Here is a 13800-nt window from a genome sequence, read left to right as displayed (position 1 = left end):
TATATATATATATATATATATATATATATAATTATGCGCTATTTATACGCCTCTTGAAAATGAAAAGCAGCAATTTTACATCCTGTTGGTTACGGCAGAAGACAGGATTTTTAGTAGGAAGTTAAGTAGACGGCCAATCATTCCCCTACCTATAAAAAACAAGTTATTCAGCAAAACAAATATATAGGAATGATGCGCTAATTATCTGCTTTTACATCCAGATAATTTCGAGTTTTACGTTGTAATTCTTCGTTCTTGATGCAAAAGGGTATAATCGCCATAAAATTTCGTTCAAATCAAAGGAATCATCAAACCAATTCTGCACGATAAATCTCTACGATTTATACACGTTCTTATATCCAGGTAATCCCAATTTTTGCGCTACAATCCATAAAGGACTTATATCTTGACGCCGAAAAAATATAATTACCATAGTATTTCTCTGGAATGGAAAGAAATGACACCTCCTTAACTATGTATAATACCCTGTATTGTTATATTATATTTTTTCTCTTCTCTCTTATTGTATTCCTTATATTGTATTTCTTATTTATATATTATTTTTCTGTTATACAGTCCGCGCATATGGCTGTGATTGAAGGCCTGATGGTCTTGTACGCGAAGGAGGTGGTGACGGGCGACCGGGTGGTCTCGGCGATACGACGGTTTGATCCGCAAGCCGTGGTGGATGTGCCGTCGGACCACGAGAAAGGGCTCCTGCTGTGGATCAATCACGCGTCGCACGCGCTGATCGCGAAGATCCAGACCGAGGAGGGCGCCGGCGACAAGACGCGGCTGCCCGAGCTGCCTGCCGCCAAGGACTTCCAGTCTCTCTGCGATGGCGTCGGTCTGGCTGCCGTCGTCGCTTTCTACTGTCCCGGCGAACTCAATTGGATGGAGATCAGGGTATCGAAGAGACCCTCGGTGGCGGACGCATTGCACAATCTCTCACTGGTGCACGCGTTCTGCGTCAAATGCCTGCCCTATTCGATATTCCACATGCAGCCCGAGGATGTCACGTACATGAGAGGGTGAGTTATCCTAATTAAAAATAAAATCAGGAATTTCTCTCTCTCTCCGAGTCGCCGCTAATCGAGTTGCGCCCGTCACATTGATCGCATCCGTTATATCCAATCGTCGAAATTAATCCCCACCTCCGTCCTCGCGATTTTCAGCTCCATGAAGCAGAACCTGGTCGTCTTCTTGGCGGACATGTACAACGTTCTGGAGATTCATCCGGCGAAATGCGTGCGTTACCCCGGCGAGGAGCGAGCGATGCAATACTTAGATGGTACGTAGACCGTTTCTCCGCGAGAGAACGACTGTCTATCGATCTGTGCGCGGATTCTGTGCGACGATATGTGGCACTCGAGCTATATATTTTTATATGAGAGCGAGCGAGAGAGAGAGAGAGAGAGAGAGAGAGAAAGAGAGAGAGAGAGAGAGAGAGAGAGAGAGAGAGAAGTCGTGAAATTTGGTGGTGGTTAAATGTGATTGGTGGAGGCTGCCATACACTGTATTGAACTTATACCCGTTCTATGATTTATTTTCTTATACTTTCTTCCATGAAATTCTCTCTCCGTCGCTGTCGCAGGCAACGGTACGAGGTATCGGATCGTCCTTACTCGCTCCCCTGGTGGAATCAAAATCGGACAGCCTTTTGACGGAACGTGTCGCGAATCGTGATTCAGAATATACTTTAGCGCCGGGAAGAAACGTTGCCTGCGATCGCGACGGTGTCACGCTTTTTATCAGTGTCGATATACACACTCGATCCAAGCCTCTCTATCCGGATCCCCCGTCCGTGCAGCGACTAATTACATTGTCTCTGTTTGATGATGATGATGATGGTGATGATGATGATGATGATGATGCGAAATTGGCCGTTGTTGCGAGCGCGTCGAAACAGCGCGGAGTGATATGATGTACCAGCCAACGAACTTTACCACCTCCACACGCAGCACTTAATCTACAACTGTAATATTTCCATATATTTCTATGGCGTGTAACCTTCTTGACGCTTGACAACAACGCCTATCCTCCGCCTTCTTCTTTCGCCAACTTCCGGTTGCCCATGAACCGATACCGGCGCGACGGGTGCAGCCTGCCCGCGCAATAGTCATGGCGTAGCTCATAAGAGAAGTCTGCCACAGTCTATAGCTCCGATACCTGATCTGAGAAGCAACCTCTCCGTATCCGCGCCAGGCTTCACAGGTACCCACACGTTACGTCACACAAAGCAAGCTCATGAACTCTCTACTACTACTACTACTAGGTGATATCCACCCTCTTTCGCGAATCTCGCGCGTTACGGTCTGTCGTTGCAGTCTTTTTCTTTTCTCCTCTTTTTTTTTATTTTTTTATTTTTTTATTTTTTTTTTCTTAGTGTCTCGAAGGGATCAAGGACAATTCCCTTTGTCTCTTTGCCGCGCGTAATCCTCGTCGTGTGCGTAGGTGTCGTCGTGCTGGGTCACCCACGTTTATAAACGCGATGCAAGCTATTTAAGCATAATGAATAGCGTATACACTGTGCGAACCGCGATTAAATAGCTTCTGATATTCGCGTAGTGTTGCGACTAACCGTTTCGTACACACACAGTGTGCTTGATGAGATTTTCCGATTTTAATATCGCGCTTGTAGTGACGTACTTTTAGTTGTCGATGTTCCACAACTAGAGTAATTGAAACGACCCGCTGTTAATTAAAAAGCGTAGAAGCGCATAAACGACGTAAACTGCTATCTAGTAGTCGCCGAGTATCTTTCTAATTTTCATATCGTACAGTATCTTCATGCTAGTGTCTCGACGAAAGTGTCTCCCGACACGGGGGAACGAAGATTGGACGGTGTGTTTAACTTGTTTTTTTTTTTTCTTTCGTTTCTTCTCATCGCAAAACTTGCGTGCGTGTTGCATTCGACGAACGTGATCCTACCTGGACTAATATCTCTTAGCGAAGTGCGTGAATTGTGAGGAGCACTGCTTGTTTACTAATCACATATTGTTTGCATTTCATCCGATCATCATCGCGAGAGCGTAGAGCGAGTATCCTCCCCAACCCTGAGAACGAACCTGCATGCGAGTCGCGCGTTCTTCGCGCGACACGGTCGTCGTCGTCGGCGTCGCCGGTTGCCGCTTGCATATTGAACATTGGCTTCGCGTTACGTTACTTTTGCATGCGATTTAAGTCATTGTGCCGCCCACGGTAACTCACGTGCAACGCAAGAGAGAGTGAGTGAGTGAGAAAAAGAGAGAGAAAGAGAAAAAGAAAGAAAGAGAGAAAGAAAGAGAAAGAGGGAGAGAAGAGAGAGAGAGGGAGAAAGAGAGAAGGAGAGATGAGGAGTCCTCGTCATTCATTAAGGCCCGCCCCATGGTTCAGTTAGTACGATTGTTTTGCGACGTGTGTTCACATACATCTGTATCATTTTCTTTTTGATGGTGTGGTTCGTTCGGTTTATGGGTTGTCACATTGTCGAAACGTTTCATTTTCGTGTTACATTCATTTACAGATATGCGTCTGACACTCCACGACGAGAATTAGAAGTACCTAGACACGTTTAGTCTTGTACAGCCTGGCTCAGTGTTGTTGTGTACCTTTTTTGTGCGATGTTACCTTTTCGCCCTTTCAGAGGCGAGCTTCTTTTCCGTTTGTAACCTGTCTCGGTATCCCGGAGCTCGCGCACGAGTTGTGAAATCCTCCCCCCGTGTACGCTGCGTCGATTCGCCGGCTCGTTCTTGTCTCTCGTACGTCTATCATGTGACCAACATCTGCTTTGCTGACGATGGCAAAGCACAGCCTAGGGAAGGATTTCACACTATATGCTCCCGAGCGATCGGTTTACATGAGCTTCGTTCAGTGTAATGTAAAAGTGTAAGAGTTTATTATGGTATCTCTCTTCATTTTTTGAGCANTATATATATATATAGTTTGAGCGACGAGCGGACTTGATGAGAGATCAAGCGCGGGAGTTTTATTCATCGTGAAATCACTTCTTCCAGTTGCCAAGTCGGCCTCGAGCGCCACCGTGAAGAAGTCGCAGTCCTTGCAGCAAACCGCCGAGAGTCACCCGTACGACGACAGGTACGTTGCGAGCGATCAGATCTCTCGAAAATCCGCGAACAAATCATCGATTCCAATCGACTCATTCCCGTTCGCGTCGCAGGCGCGCAGGCAGCGAGGAGAGCTTCGTGGTGCATCGCGGCAAGGGCATCCCCACCCTGAGCTCCGTGGCCGACGAGAAGTCCGTAGCCAGAGCTGAAGCCGCTGGTCGGCCGAGCAACTGGGAAGAGCAACGACGGAGCTCATACGCCGGCCGGCGATCCAGGCGGAACAGCATCACCGACGACTCGCAGCTGACGATCGAGAACTTCGGCGGGTCTCAGGTAAGTGGTGCCGCTACGAGTTCCTGTAACAAGAGTTGCGACACAGAGATGATTCTGATTGGTTAAGTTATTGCATACAGCGTATCACAGCGTAACTATAAGGAGTCTCTTTGCTAACTTTTTTTTTTTTTCAATTCACATTTCCCACACAGCAGAAATGCCCCAAATATATTAGATAATCCGAAAAGTTCTGAGAATTTTTGCGACGCTGAGATAAAAATTCCTTGACACTATTGCGAGAGAGTTCACGAGGAGAACCATCTTTCTTCCTTTTGGATCGTTTCTCATTGCTTTCAAATGGGCGGGATATTGTTATTGTTGATTCATCAACTTCAAGCTGCCTTGCAAACTCTTTTAATTGATTTGGGCCGGGCTTTCGTTCAGCAATATTTCCAATTCGTTGTTCCTCCGTCTCGTTTTGACGACCAGAACATGGCTTGTCAGTGACATCGTAATCACCCGTTTCTTTCAAACCACTCCTCACAGACAACGAATTATAAGAATACGAAAAAATTACGAAAACATTAATACTATTGAAGAACGATAATATACCAGTAATGTTTTCATATTCTTGTTGTTTATTTCCGTACGGGAATATAACGCTCTTTAAATATTTATCCATCAGATAAATTTATCCGAAGGCATGGAACAACCGGCCCTCAGTGTTATATTGAAGAGAAGCGCAGAGGATCCAATCTAAATTTGAGGAAAATCAGATCAACACGCGCGCTATTTAGCTAATTATTATTATACGAAAAAAATGCAGTTTGTACAATTAAATAAGCATCAAATACTAAAATTCGATGGCAAGAAAAAAAATGACACTCTGTTACTGAGCCCGTAAATGGGCGCGGCGGTTAGTCGCAACTCTTATTATAGGAACTCTACGACGCGCGCCCCGCTCGTCTCGCTCGTCGTCGCGCGACGGAGAGACCTGCGAGAGAGCGAGCGAGTGAAGAAAGGAGCGGATAGCGTGCCGAGAGAGAAAAGAGGGGAGACAAGCGGTATGATCGAGTGATTTCTTTTATCCAGGATAATTTACACAATTTTGGTAGAAATCCGGATAAAGAAGTAGGGGCGCACATCGGCAAGCGAAGCACCACCGAGCCGACGTTGCCCGCGCGATCCAGCGTCCAGGACGTGTACGGCAGCGGTGTGCAGCATATACTGTCGGACAACGGTTACGGGACCGGCGAGGAGCCGTCGAGGCTGCGACGGCAAGCCTCCAATTCCAGTCTGGATAACGTCGCTCTCAGGCAGATCTTACATTCCAGCGAGAACGACGGCGCGGAAGGCGGCGGCGAGGCGATGGCGGCAAAAATGGCCAGCTTCGCGAACCTGAGCAGGCAGAGCTCGGAGAAGGGGATCAATTTCACGTACATGGAGCAGGAGCGGGAGGACACAGCCGCCAAGTCGAGCCTCACGATGAAGAAGCACGGCCAGAGCAACGGCAACGGCGAGAAGAAAACCACCTTTGCTACGTTGCCCAACACAACCACGTGGCAGCAGCAGAGCAGCCAGCAGTCGCAGCAGATGGAGCAACATTCTGTCGGTAGGTCGCATCTCTCGATTGCATTGGGGACGGTGCGATTGCGATGAGGTGGATTTTTCGAGCGTGAACTCGCTTGGAATTCAGCAAGGATGTACCAAGGATCGATATCCTAAGTTCATTTACTAGGTGCTTACAAAAGTTTGTTAAAGCTAGTTTTATTTATTAATAATTGTTGTTGACTTTAGCGATCTCCTATGACTGTCCCGATGGTAATAGTTCACAATAAAGCATTCCTTCTCATCGGTTAAAGTGCAGTAGCGAAGATGAAATTTATCTAGTTCCATCTTCAGTCGCGTTAATTGTGACGTTTTATTCGGAACTATGAATTGTCAACTATCAAATAATTCTGATCCAATATGGCCAACATTTAAACTAAAAAGCAACTTAAAAGAAAACAGTTACTAAGTCGCTGATAAGTCATCTATTTGTGACTTTATGAACTTTTGCAAGCACCTAATATATTAACATAATATTACAGTGTAATATAGAGTAATGCAATAACTATTACTATCTTGAATATCTGTGGAAAGTAAAATTTTATTTTGACATATTTTACTTGATATTTTATAAATGAAATATTAGTTATAATAATATTTTTGTATAGACTTTTATATAACGCGAGGTAATAACTGTTACCACTTTGAATATATTTAGAAAATAAGATTTTATTTTTAATTTTTCTTATCTGATATTTTATAAATGAAATATTTTTTATAGTAAAATTTCCTTTCTTTTGTATAAAGTGTTACATAGAATAGAACAATAACTGTTACTGCATTTAATATCTTTGAAAGATAAAAATATTTTCTCAACGACTGGATAAAGAGTTTACATTTACGGAGAAAGTATTCGAAATGCTGACATTAATGTCTCTCTCAATGCGCAGTTCCTGTTAGATCAATTTTTCTCCAATTCGCACATTTCGAAAATATTCAATGTGAAAATACACGGAAAAAGCAATTCCGTTGGTAACTGAATGTTTCATTACCTGGATGGGACCAGATAGAAACTCGGTTGTAGGAACAAAAAAATTCCCGTAGGAAGTTTCTACTCAGCCAATTGCCCTCGGTTGTCTCAACCGAGTTTTAATGCAGCTGAATTTTCACACGAATGTTCTCAGTTGCGATAACAGAGATATCAGCTTTTCAAGATGTATTTTTTTCTTCTCACACATGGAAAAAATCTCCGTTCGTGTAATTGAATTAGAAATCAGACGAAAATTCGATGAGATAACATCTCCGTCGCCGTGAGACCGAAAACATTCGCGTGTATATTCAGCTGCATTACAAATTCATAAGAACTGAGTTTTTTTTTCGTATAATTATTGCCTCATCCTTCACATTAGCCGATGTATATTGCTGTAACGTGGATTCGCTGTCACTTTATCGAATTTTTAGAAATACATCTTTTTTAACGGTAGATGAGAACGGTGGCAATACTGTGATGGCCTCGCAGCTGAACAACATCCGGCTCAAGCTGGAGGAGAAACGACGACACATCGAGAACGAGAAGCGGCGGATGGAGGTGGTGATGTCGAAGCAACGGCAGAAGGTGGGCAAGGCGGCGTTTCTGCAAGCGGTCACGAAGGTAAAAAAAAATCATGGGATCTGTCTAAACGTAATTCCGTCGGACTGTGTGACACACACGCACACACACACACACACACATACACACATATTGTGACCTACTTAAGCGTGTCATTATCGTTATCGATTCGGTCATCAGCTCCACCACTTCATCGTATACACGTATCATCGTCATGGTCGGAACTTGAATGCTTTGTTTCTTTGATAAGACGACGATGAGAGAGGGTTACAAGCGCGAAATCGATGCGTTCAAGTTCGCCGTGGATCATCAAACGTGTACCATCGAAACACAACATCAAGATCTGCCATGCTGCGCGACAGCTACTTTCCGAATCTAGGCACGGGTGTTTAGTATAGAGAGTGATAGTGTGACTCTACTATGTCTCTCTCTCTTTCTCTCTTTTTCTGAAAAGAAATACCGAGTTTCTTTTTCTTCCGCCTTTTTTTCCGTTTTTCACGTTTATACATCGTTAGTTGCGGCAGACTGCGCTACGAATTGTTCGATGTCGCTTGTACAGATGTAAAAAGAACATTCGGTTTTGAAGCTTTTGTAGTCTCATTCGCAAAGTAGATGTAAAGTGTACGATTGCTCATCTCTCTCGCTGAATTTTATTTGTACAGCTCATTTCTCCGGTATCACTGTTATCTTGGCACATTCGAGGTAGATTGGTCTTTTTTCTTCCATTCGATCGCTTGTATATAATGCAGGATATAATCCTCTTTTTATTTGCGCTGTAAATAATTTACCAGCCATGTTGTCTTAACGTAATTCTCTTTCTGACATTTCAGCTATACTTGGTGGTAAGCGCATGTTGATACACTAAATTTCCGTATTGCAGAGTTGAATACCTCTCTATCTGAATCACACTTTCTGCGTGAGCAGAAACTGTCAGTTTGTCGCAATGCAATCTGAATGCAGTTTTGACTTAGCGATTGACAATCTATTCAAAATAATATCAATATCTTGGAACTAAAGCGACTAATGTCACTTCGGATTATACATGCGAAAGAATACCACTTTTCACATTTTTCTCTCCTTCTTATGTTATAACAAAGGAAAATATATGCGATTTTACCTTTGATTTCGTTCATTCTGATATCCGTTTTAGTTCCAAAATATTGACAGAATCGTGAATGCAATCGGTATTGAAGAGTAGATAGGTTCATCATGGTCAAGAGCACTGCATGCTATCTCACACAAACGAACAACACATGTTTCTATTTTTTCTCTTCCAACTTTTTTTCACGAGAACAAAAGTTCTCACGTGTACGATGAATGATTTTAAGTTTGAAAAGAAAGATTCCGCGTATAATGTATTAGCCATAGTAACGTATCAATCGTGTCGTTCTTTCGTAGTCTTAACACTCACGGTGATTGCGTGAGATGTACTGATATCTCGAGATACTTATATTCAGGGTTGGGTAATGTAACTTGTTCATCAACGAAAATCAATGAAAAGTTAAGTTAAAAAGTTGACCACTTTTAATTTTAAGTGAGTTTCTAACTCTTTTAACTGAAACTTTTTATTGGTAGTAACTAGTTATTTTAAATGTATTAATTTTAGCTTATTTATACCTTTTTTTTATATAAATTGAAATAATTCATCAATATGAAAATCATTGTGAGCTGTTTACAATAGAGAATGAGAAGATTATTAATGCAAAAAACATATACATGGTTTTGCACGATTAACTTTTAATTTCAGTAAGTTAATTTAATTTTAACTTAACTTTTAATTAAATTTAGTTTTCGTTTAGATAACTTTAACTTAATTAAGTTGATATTATAGGTCATTAACTTTCAACGTAATTAATCGTAAATTAACTTACCCAACCCTACGTATATTTGATTTTGATTTCACGCCCACGCACATTGTGACTGATTCTTTCACCATTTTTGCAATCAGTTGAAAAATCAATAGCAAGATAGCGAACGAACATTGTATATTTGTTAGTTTAAGTCGTTGCTCACAATTAAACGTGGCTTGAGAGCCACTTTCTCTCTCTCTCTCTCTCTCTCTCTCTCTCTCTCTCTCTCTCTCTCTCTCTCTTTCTCTGGATGGGCTTTGCGCTTGAGTGTAACTTGAACTTTGGCCGTGGGGAAGACACTCGACTGTGGTGATTTGGTGATTTGGTGGCGGACTCTGAGTACTTAACAAGGCACGCTGGTTGGGCTGGTTGCAGGGTAAGGTTAAATCTCCCTCTTCGTCAACGTCCGGGGGGGACAGTCCGGCCGAGATCGGTCCCCCCACTCCTGTAACCTCCGGATCTTCCGGGGAGACCCCGACGAGCGTTTCCGAGGCGTCCTCTGTACCCCAACAACCCCCTCAAGAAAAACCACAGAGACCCTTCTCGCTCAAGGTACGATATTACTGCTCTCGCAGCGCAAGCGTTTCCGTAGACGAGACGTATTCGTTCTCCTTAATAAGACTAATTATATTTAATATTCTCTAGAGAATTACATTACACGCGCTTATGAATGGCTTTCGAACGTCGGTTGAGTCCTTTTATTCTGTCTCTTTTTTTTTTTCCTTTTTGTTTTCTCATCTTTGCTGCGCAAACGTAGCACGAAAGGACGAAGCGTGTCGAGGCGATTATTTTCTACCTTTTGATGTTTAGACAATCCGAGGCGCGCAAAAGCGATGTGTACGAAGTGTGTACGGCCGCTNATATATATATATATATATATATATATATATATATATATATATATATATATATATATATATATATATATATATATATATATATATATACATACATACATACATTTATTACCCTTTCAGTAGAGATTATATTACCTTTAATAAAGGATGATCTCATTATGCTTCTTGACGCTTCTTTTCTACTACATTGTAGAAGAAAACGAAACCTTACATCGATGATAGGGGATAACTTGCTCTATATAATGACATCGGTGCACATTTCTCTTGAGCATTCCCCTAATACAAAATGCCCCCCGACATGCATGATGCGATACTAAATACTTCCTGGAAAAAGAGTAGCCTTGTACTCACCGGTGCTGGGCAATTGGTCTTACTTGAATTCACCTGAGAACTCAATATCTCAACACGATAACTCTTTCATCCACTAACAGGAGAAACCTAACACTTTTTAACATGTACATAATATACATACATACATACGTACATACATGCATACATACATACATACATACATACATACATACATACATACATATATACATATGTATCTCATATTTCCTGAGCGAGCGTGCTGAAGTAGACTCACCTGTAACCTGATTTAATTTCGCCCTCTCAATTACGTGTCGGCGGTCCGTTGCGCCTCTTTAGCGGCGGATCGTTTGAATTCGACACGTGTAATTAGCGAGCGTGCCGCGGGTCTCGAACTTACCGGCTCGGAGGACTTGGGAGGGAAATCCGAGAGGAGCGGGCCTTGACATTGTTCCCAGTTGCGCGAGATATTGATCAAACAGACGGATAAATGTCGCTTCTATAGATCACCGTGTGTCACCAAGTTTCCAGCCGAATAATCAAGCGTGTGAAATCTATTGTTGTCCGCGGCTTGTCAATTATTTCGGACGGACATACGGCGGGATTCGTTCGGCCACGCGGAATGTTCTACTCGTACTTACCCCCGGTAAATGTGCAGAGCGCGTTGCGTTACCGATTAACGGAGAACGTCCGCTCGATCGCGTACGCGTGAAACGCGTGAGCGCGAATCGGCGTTCGAGTTTCTCTCGTAGGGAAAAAATAGATCGCGCAAAGACTAAGACGGAGTCGTCCGTTCGTTTCCGTTACACTGCGGTAATTGCACACACGCGAACACATATATAGAGATATATGCGTATCTTACGTGTATTAACAGCGGCGTAATCTCTTTCTGAGGCTCTTCCGTTTCTCTGATAACGAATCTAGGAAATTAGCGAGGATGTGCGGGACGTCGAGCACAAGTGGCTGGAGCACGACGGTAACGCGCCGTTCATCGAAACCAGACGCACCCCGGACATCGAGAACATGGATCCCGAACAGTACCGTCAATCTATAACGCAGTTAGTATCCGTTCTCAATGCTTCTCAGAAAAAAAAAATGACGGTGGAAAGATACGCGCGTATGTGTATTGTCAATCACAAGAAAGTTGCGACACTTTTTTTTATGAGTTTCGCAACGCATCCCGTATCTAAATAGAAAAAACGGTCTCTGTCTAATAAGAACGTGACCGACATAACTTTTAATTCACTTATAAAAACCGTTTAAGTTTAATGAAATTTAATCTAATTTAAATATTAGCATCTCTTTTGTGTTTATAATGAATCCTCTTTTGTCCTATATCTGCGTATACAGTTTAAATGTTTAATTATATTACTCTGATATTTATAGCACACTGATTTTATGATCAGTACGATATTCAATATTGAAGACGACGATTTCGTGTTAGGTGTAATTTTGCTTAATTAAGATATTGATTTTAATAAATTTATAAAAGAGTTGCATCTCGTCTGTCGCAGAATGAACAACAGCCTGAGCGAGATCCAAGCGGACATTCAGCGCCTGACAAGCCAGCAGAATCAGATCCAGCAACAGCACCTGATGACGCAGCACCAGAAGCAGATGCAGCAGCAGCTCCAGCAGCTGCAGAGCCTCAGCCAGCAGCACATGCAGGTACTTCATCTGGTGTCGCGCGAAATGTCTCTTTTCCGGCCGAGTCGCCATCACGGACTGCTGTCGGTTTTACTTACCTTTCTGACTTTCCTCCCTGCAGAGCTACGGAATGCCGCCGCCGATCAATCCGCTGACGCCTCGACTACAGGATACCCAACAGTCGCAGTTCTACCTGCACGACCAGCCGCAGATGCAGAGGAGAATGTGGGGTCAGCCGCCGCCACCCCAGAGCTTGGCTAATGAGATGGCGGCGGTCGGTTATCAGCAGTCCATGGATTCTCGATTTAGTCCCCAACCTGCCGGTGAGTTATTCGCCGATTATCGGTGATAATCTCATCGTCGAGTTATTACTGCTCGGAGAAAGAACGAGCAATTATCACAGAAGAAGAAGCAAACTGGCCCTAACCATTTTCACTTCGGTGTGGCTATTTCTCTTTGACAACCAGTCAGCAAGATGTTAGCAGTTACCGGCAAATTGGCAGCAGATTCGATAGGAATATCACAGCAGATCCACAGCCATTGTCATTAAGTTTGTGTTCTGTCGAACAGAGCCTGCTGGCATAACTCGACAGCAGGTTGATGGCAAAAACTGAGCAGGATCTGTAGGATGTTCCACGATGATTTTAATGATAATTATATAGTTACGGGACGAGAGATTCTGCTCGGTTTCGCCGTCAATCCGTCATCGTGCTCTGCTAGCCAGCTTGCCGACAAAATTTACAGTAGACGCTGCGCGTATTCTCCAGATTTGGCTACCCGAGTGCAGTTATGGGGATGTCCTGTCGTCCTGACTCTTCCAAACTTTCCCTAAATATCAGGTATAAATAACAGACATAAAGTACAGTCCCAAATTTCAGACAGAAAGGCGCGTTGGGAGTCTGACTGAACACAACGAACTTTAATGGTGGTTGGAAACGGTGGCCTGTTCAGAGTTAATTTATTTTTTACGAAATAGCTTGCGTTTGAAGTTAGAAGAAATGAACACGTAACGATACGACGTAACGTTTGAATCTCTCTCTTTGCTCAGCTTATCAGCAGGACATGCGCATGTACGCGGACCCCACGAGGACTTGGGCGGCGCCGCACCCGACGCAGAAGGGGTTCGTTTTGCACGACACTCAGGAACCGAGGTACCTCAACGGTGGGGATCATAGTCTGTGTAATAATCAAATGAGCCACCCCGGCCCCACGTATCCGGCGTCTTCATCGCTCTTCAACCAAACACAAGCCTCATCAGCTAGTCCACAGCATCGTAACGCCGTAAGTGTGCCGCGAGATATCGCGATCTCCGTCTCTATCTCTTCTCTATCTCTTCTTTTTTCATCTCCATTTCTTCTCTATATTTCTCTATTCTTCTCTTCTATCTCTTTTCTTTATCTCTTCTCTATGCCTTCTCTTCCCTATTTCTTCTCTATCTCTTCTCCCCTCTTTTTTTCTCTTCCTCTCTCTCTATTTCCTTTTCCCTCTTCTTCTCTTTTCTTCTATTTTTGTTCGAGTACCACACGTACGTACGTAGCCGGTTGCAATTGTCCTTAAGTTCGGCGGCGCACTCACAGAAATTGATCTTATAACGCTGCCCGCCCAATCGTTCTCGTCATGCTTCTATTTATGTTTACACAAATAGCTTCTCTGCATACAAT

The 13800-nt window shown here is 43.2% G+C and overlaps 1 protein-coding gene across 9 annotated transcripts in view; it reads left to right on the top strand.

The window, feature by feature from the left end:
• The window catches only part of LOC106743906 (patronin), a 71110-nt gene that overhangs the window by 45558 nt on the left and 11752 nt on the right, over window positions 1-13800 (top strand). For 7 of the 9 annotated variants that reach the window (XM_014618211.1, XM_014618208.1, XM_014618206.1 and 4 more), the window contains 12 exons: window positions 577-1031; window positions 1176-1291; window positions 2104-2214; window positions 3996-4077; window positions 4160-4379; window positions 5412-5931; window positions 7352-7518; window positions 9702-9878; window positions 11417-11550; window positions 12007-12160; window positions 12261-12462; window positions 13188-13420. In XM_014618211.1, the coding sequence (XP_014473697.1) occupies window positions 577-1031; window positions 1176-1291; window positions 2104-2214; window positions 3996-4077; window positions 4160-4379; window positions 5412-5931; window positions 7352-7518; window positions 9702-9878; window positions 11417-11550; window positions 12007-12160; window positions 12261-12462; window positions 13188-13420 (2571 nt within the window). The remainder of the gene's footprint in view (window positions 1-576; window positions 1032-1175; window positions 1292-2103; window positions 2215-3995; window positions 4078-4159; window positions 4380-5411; window positions 5932-7351; window positions 7519-9701; window positions 9879-11416; window positions 11551-12006; window positions 12161-12260; window positions 12463-13187; window positions 13421-13800) is intronic. The other 2 variants (XM_014618207.1, XM_014618209.1) reach the window with 2 other exon arrangements.

Source organism: Dinoponera quadriceps, unplaced genomic scaffold (genome assembly GCF_001313825.1).
Source record: "Dinoponera quadriceps isolate SergipeBrazil2010 unplaced genomic scaffold, ASM131382v1 scaffold1070, whole genome shotgun sequence".
Classification (NCBI taxonomy): Eukaryota; Metazoa; Arthropoda; class Insecta; order Hymenoptera; family Formicidae; genus Dinoponera; species Dinoponera quadriceps.
Note: the sequence above shows the minus strand (reverse complement) of the source record. Positions and strands in the feature narration are given on the sequence as shown.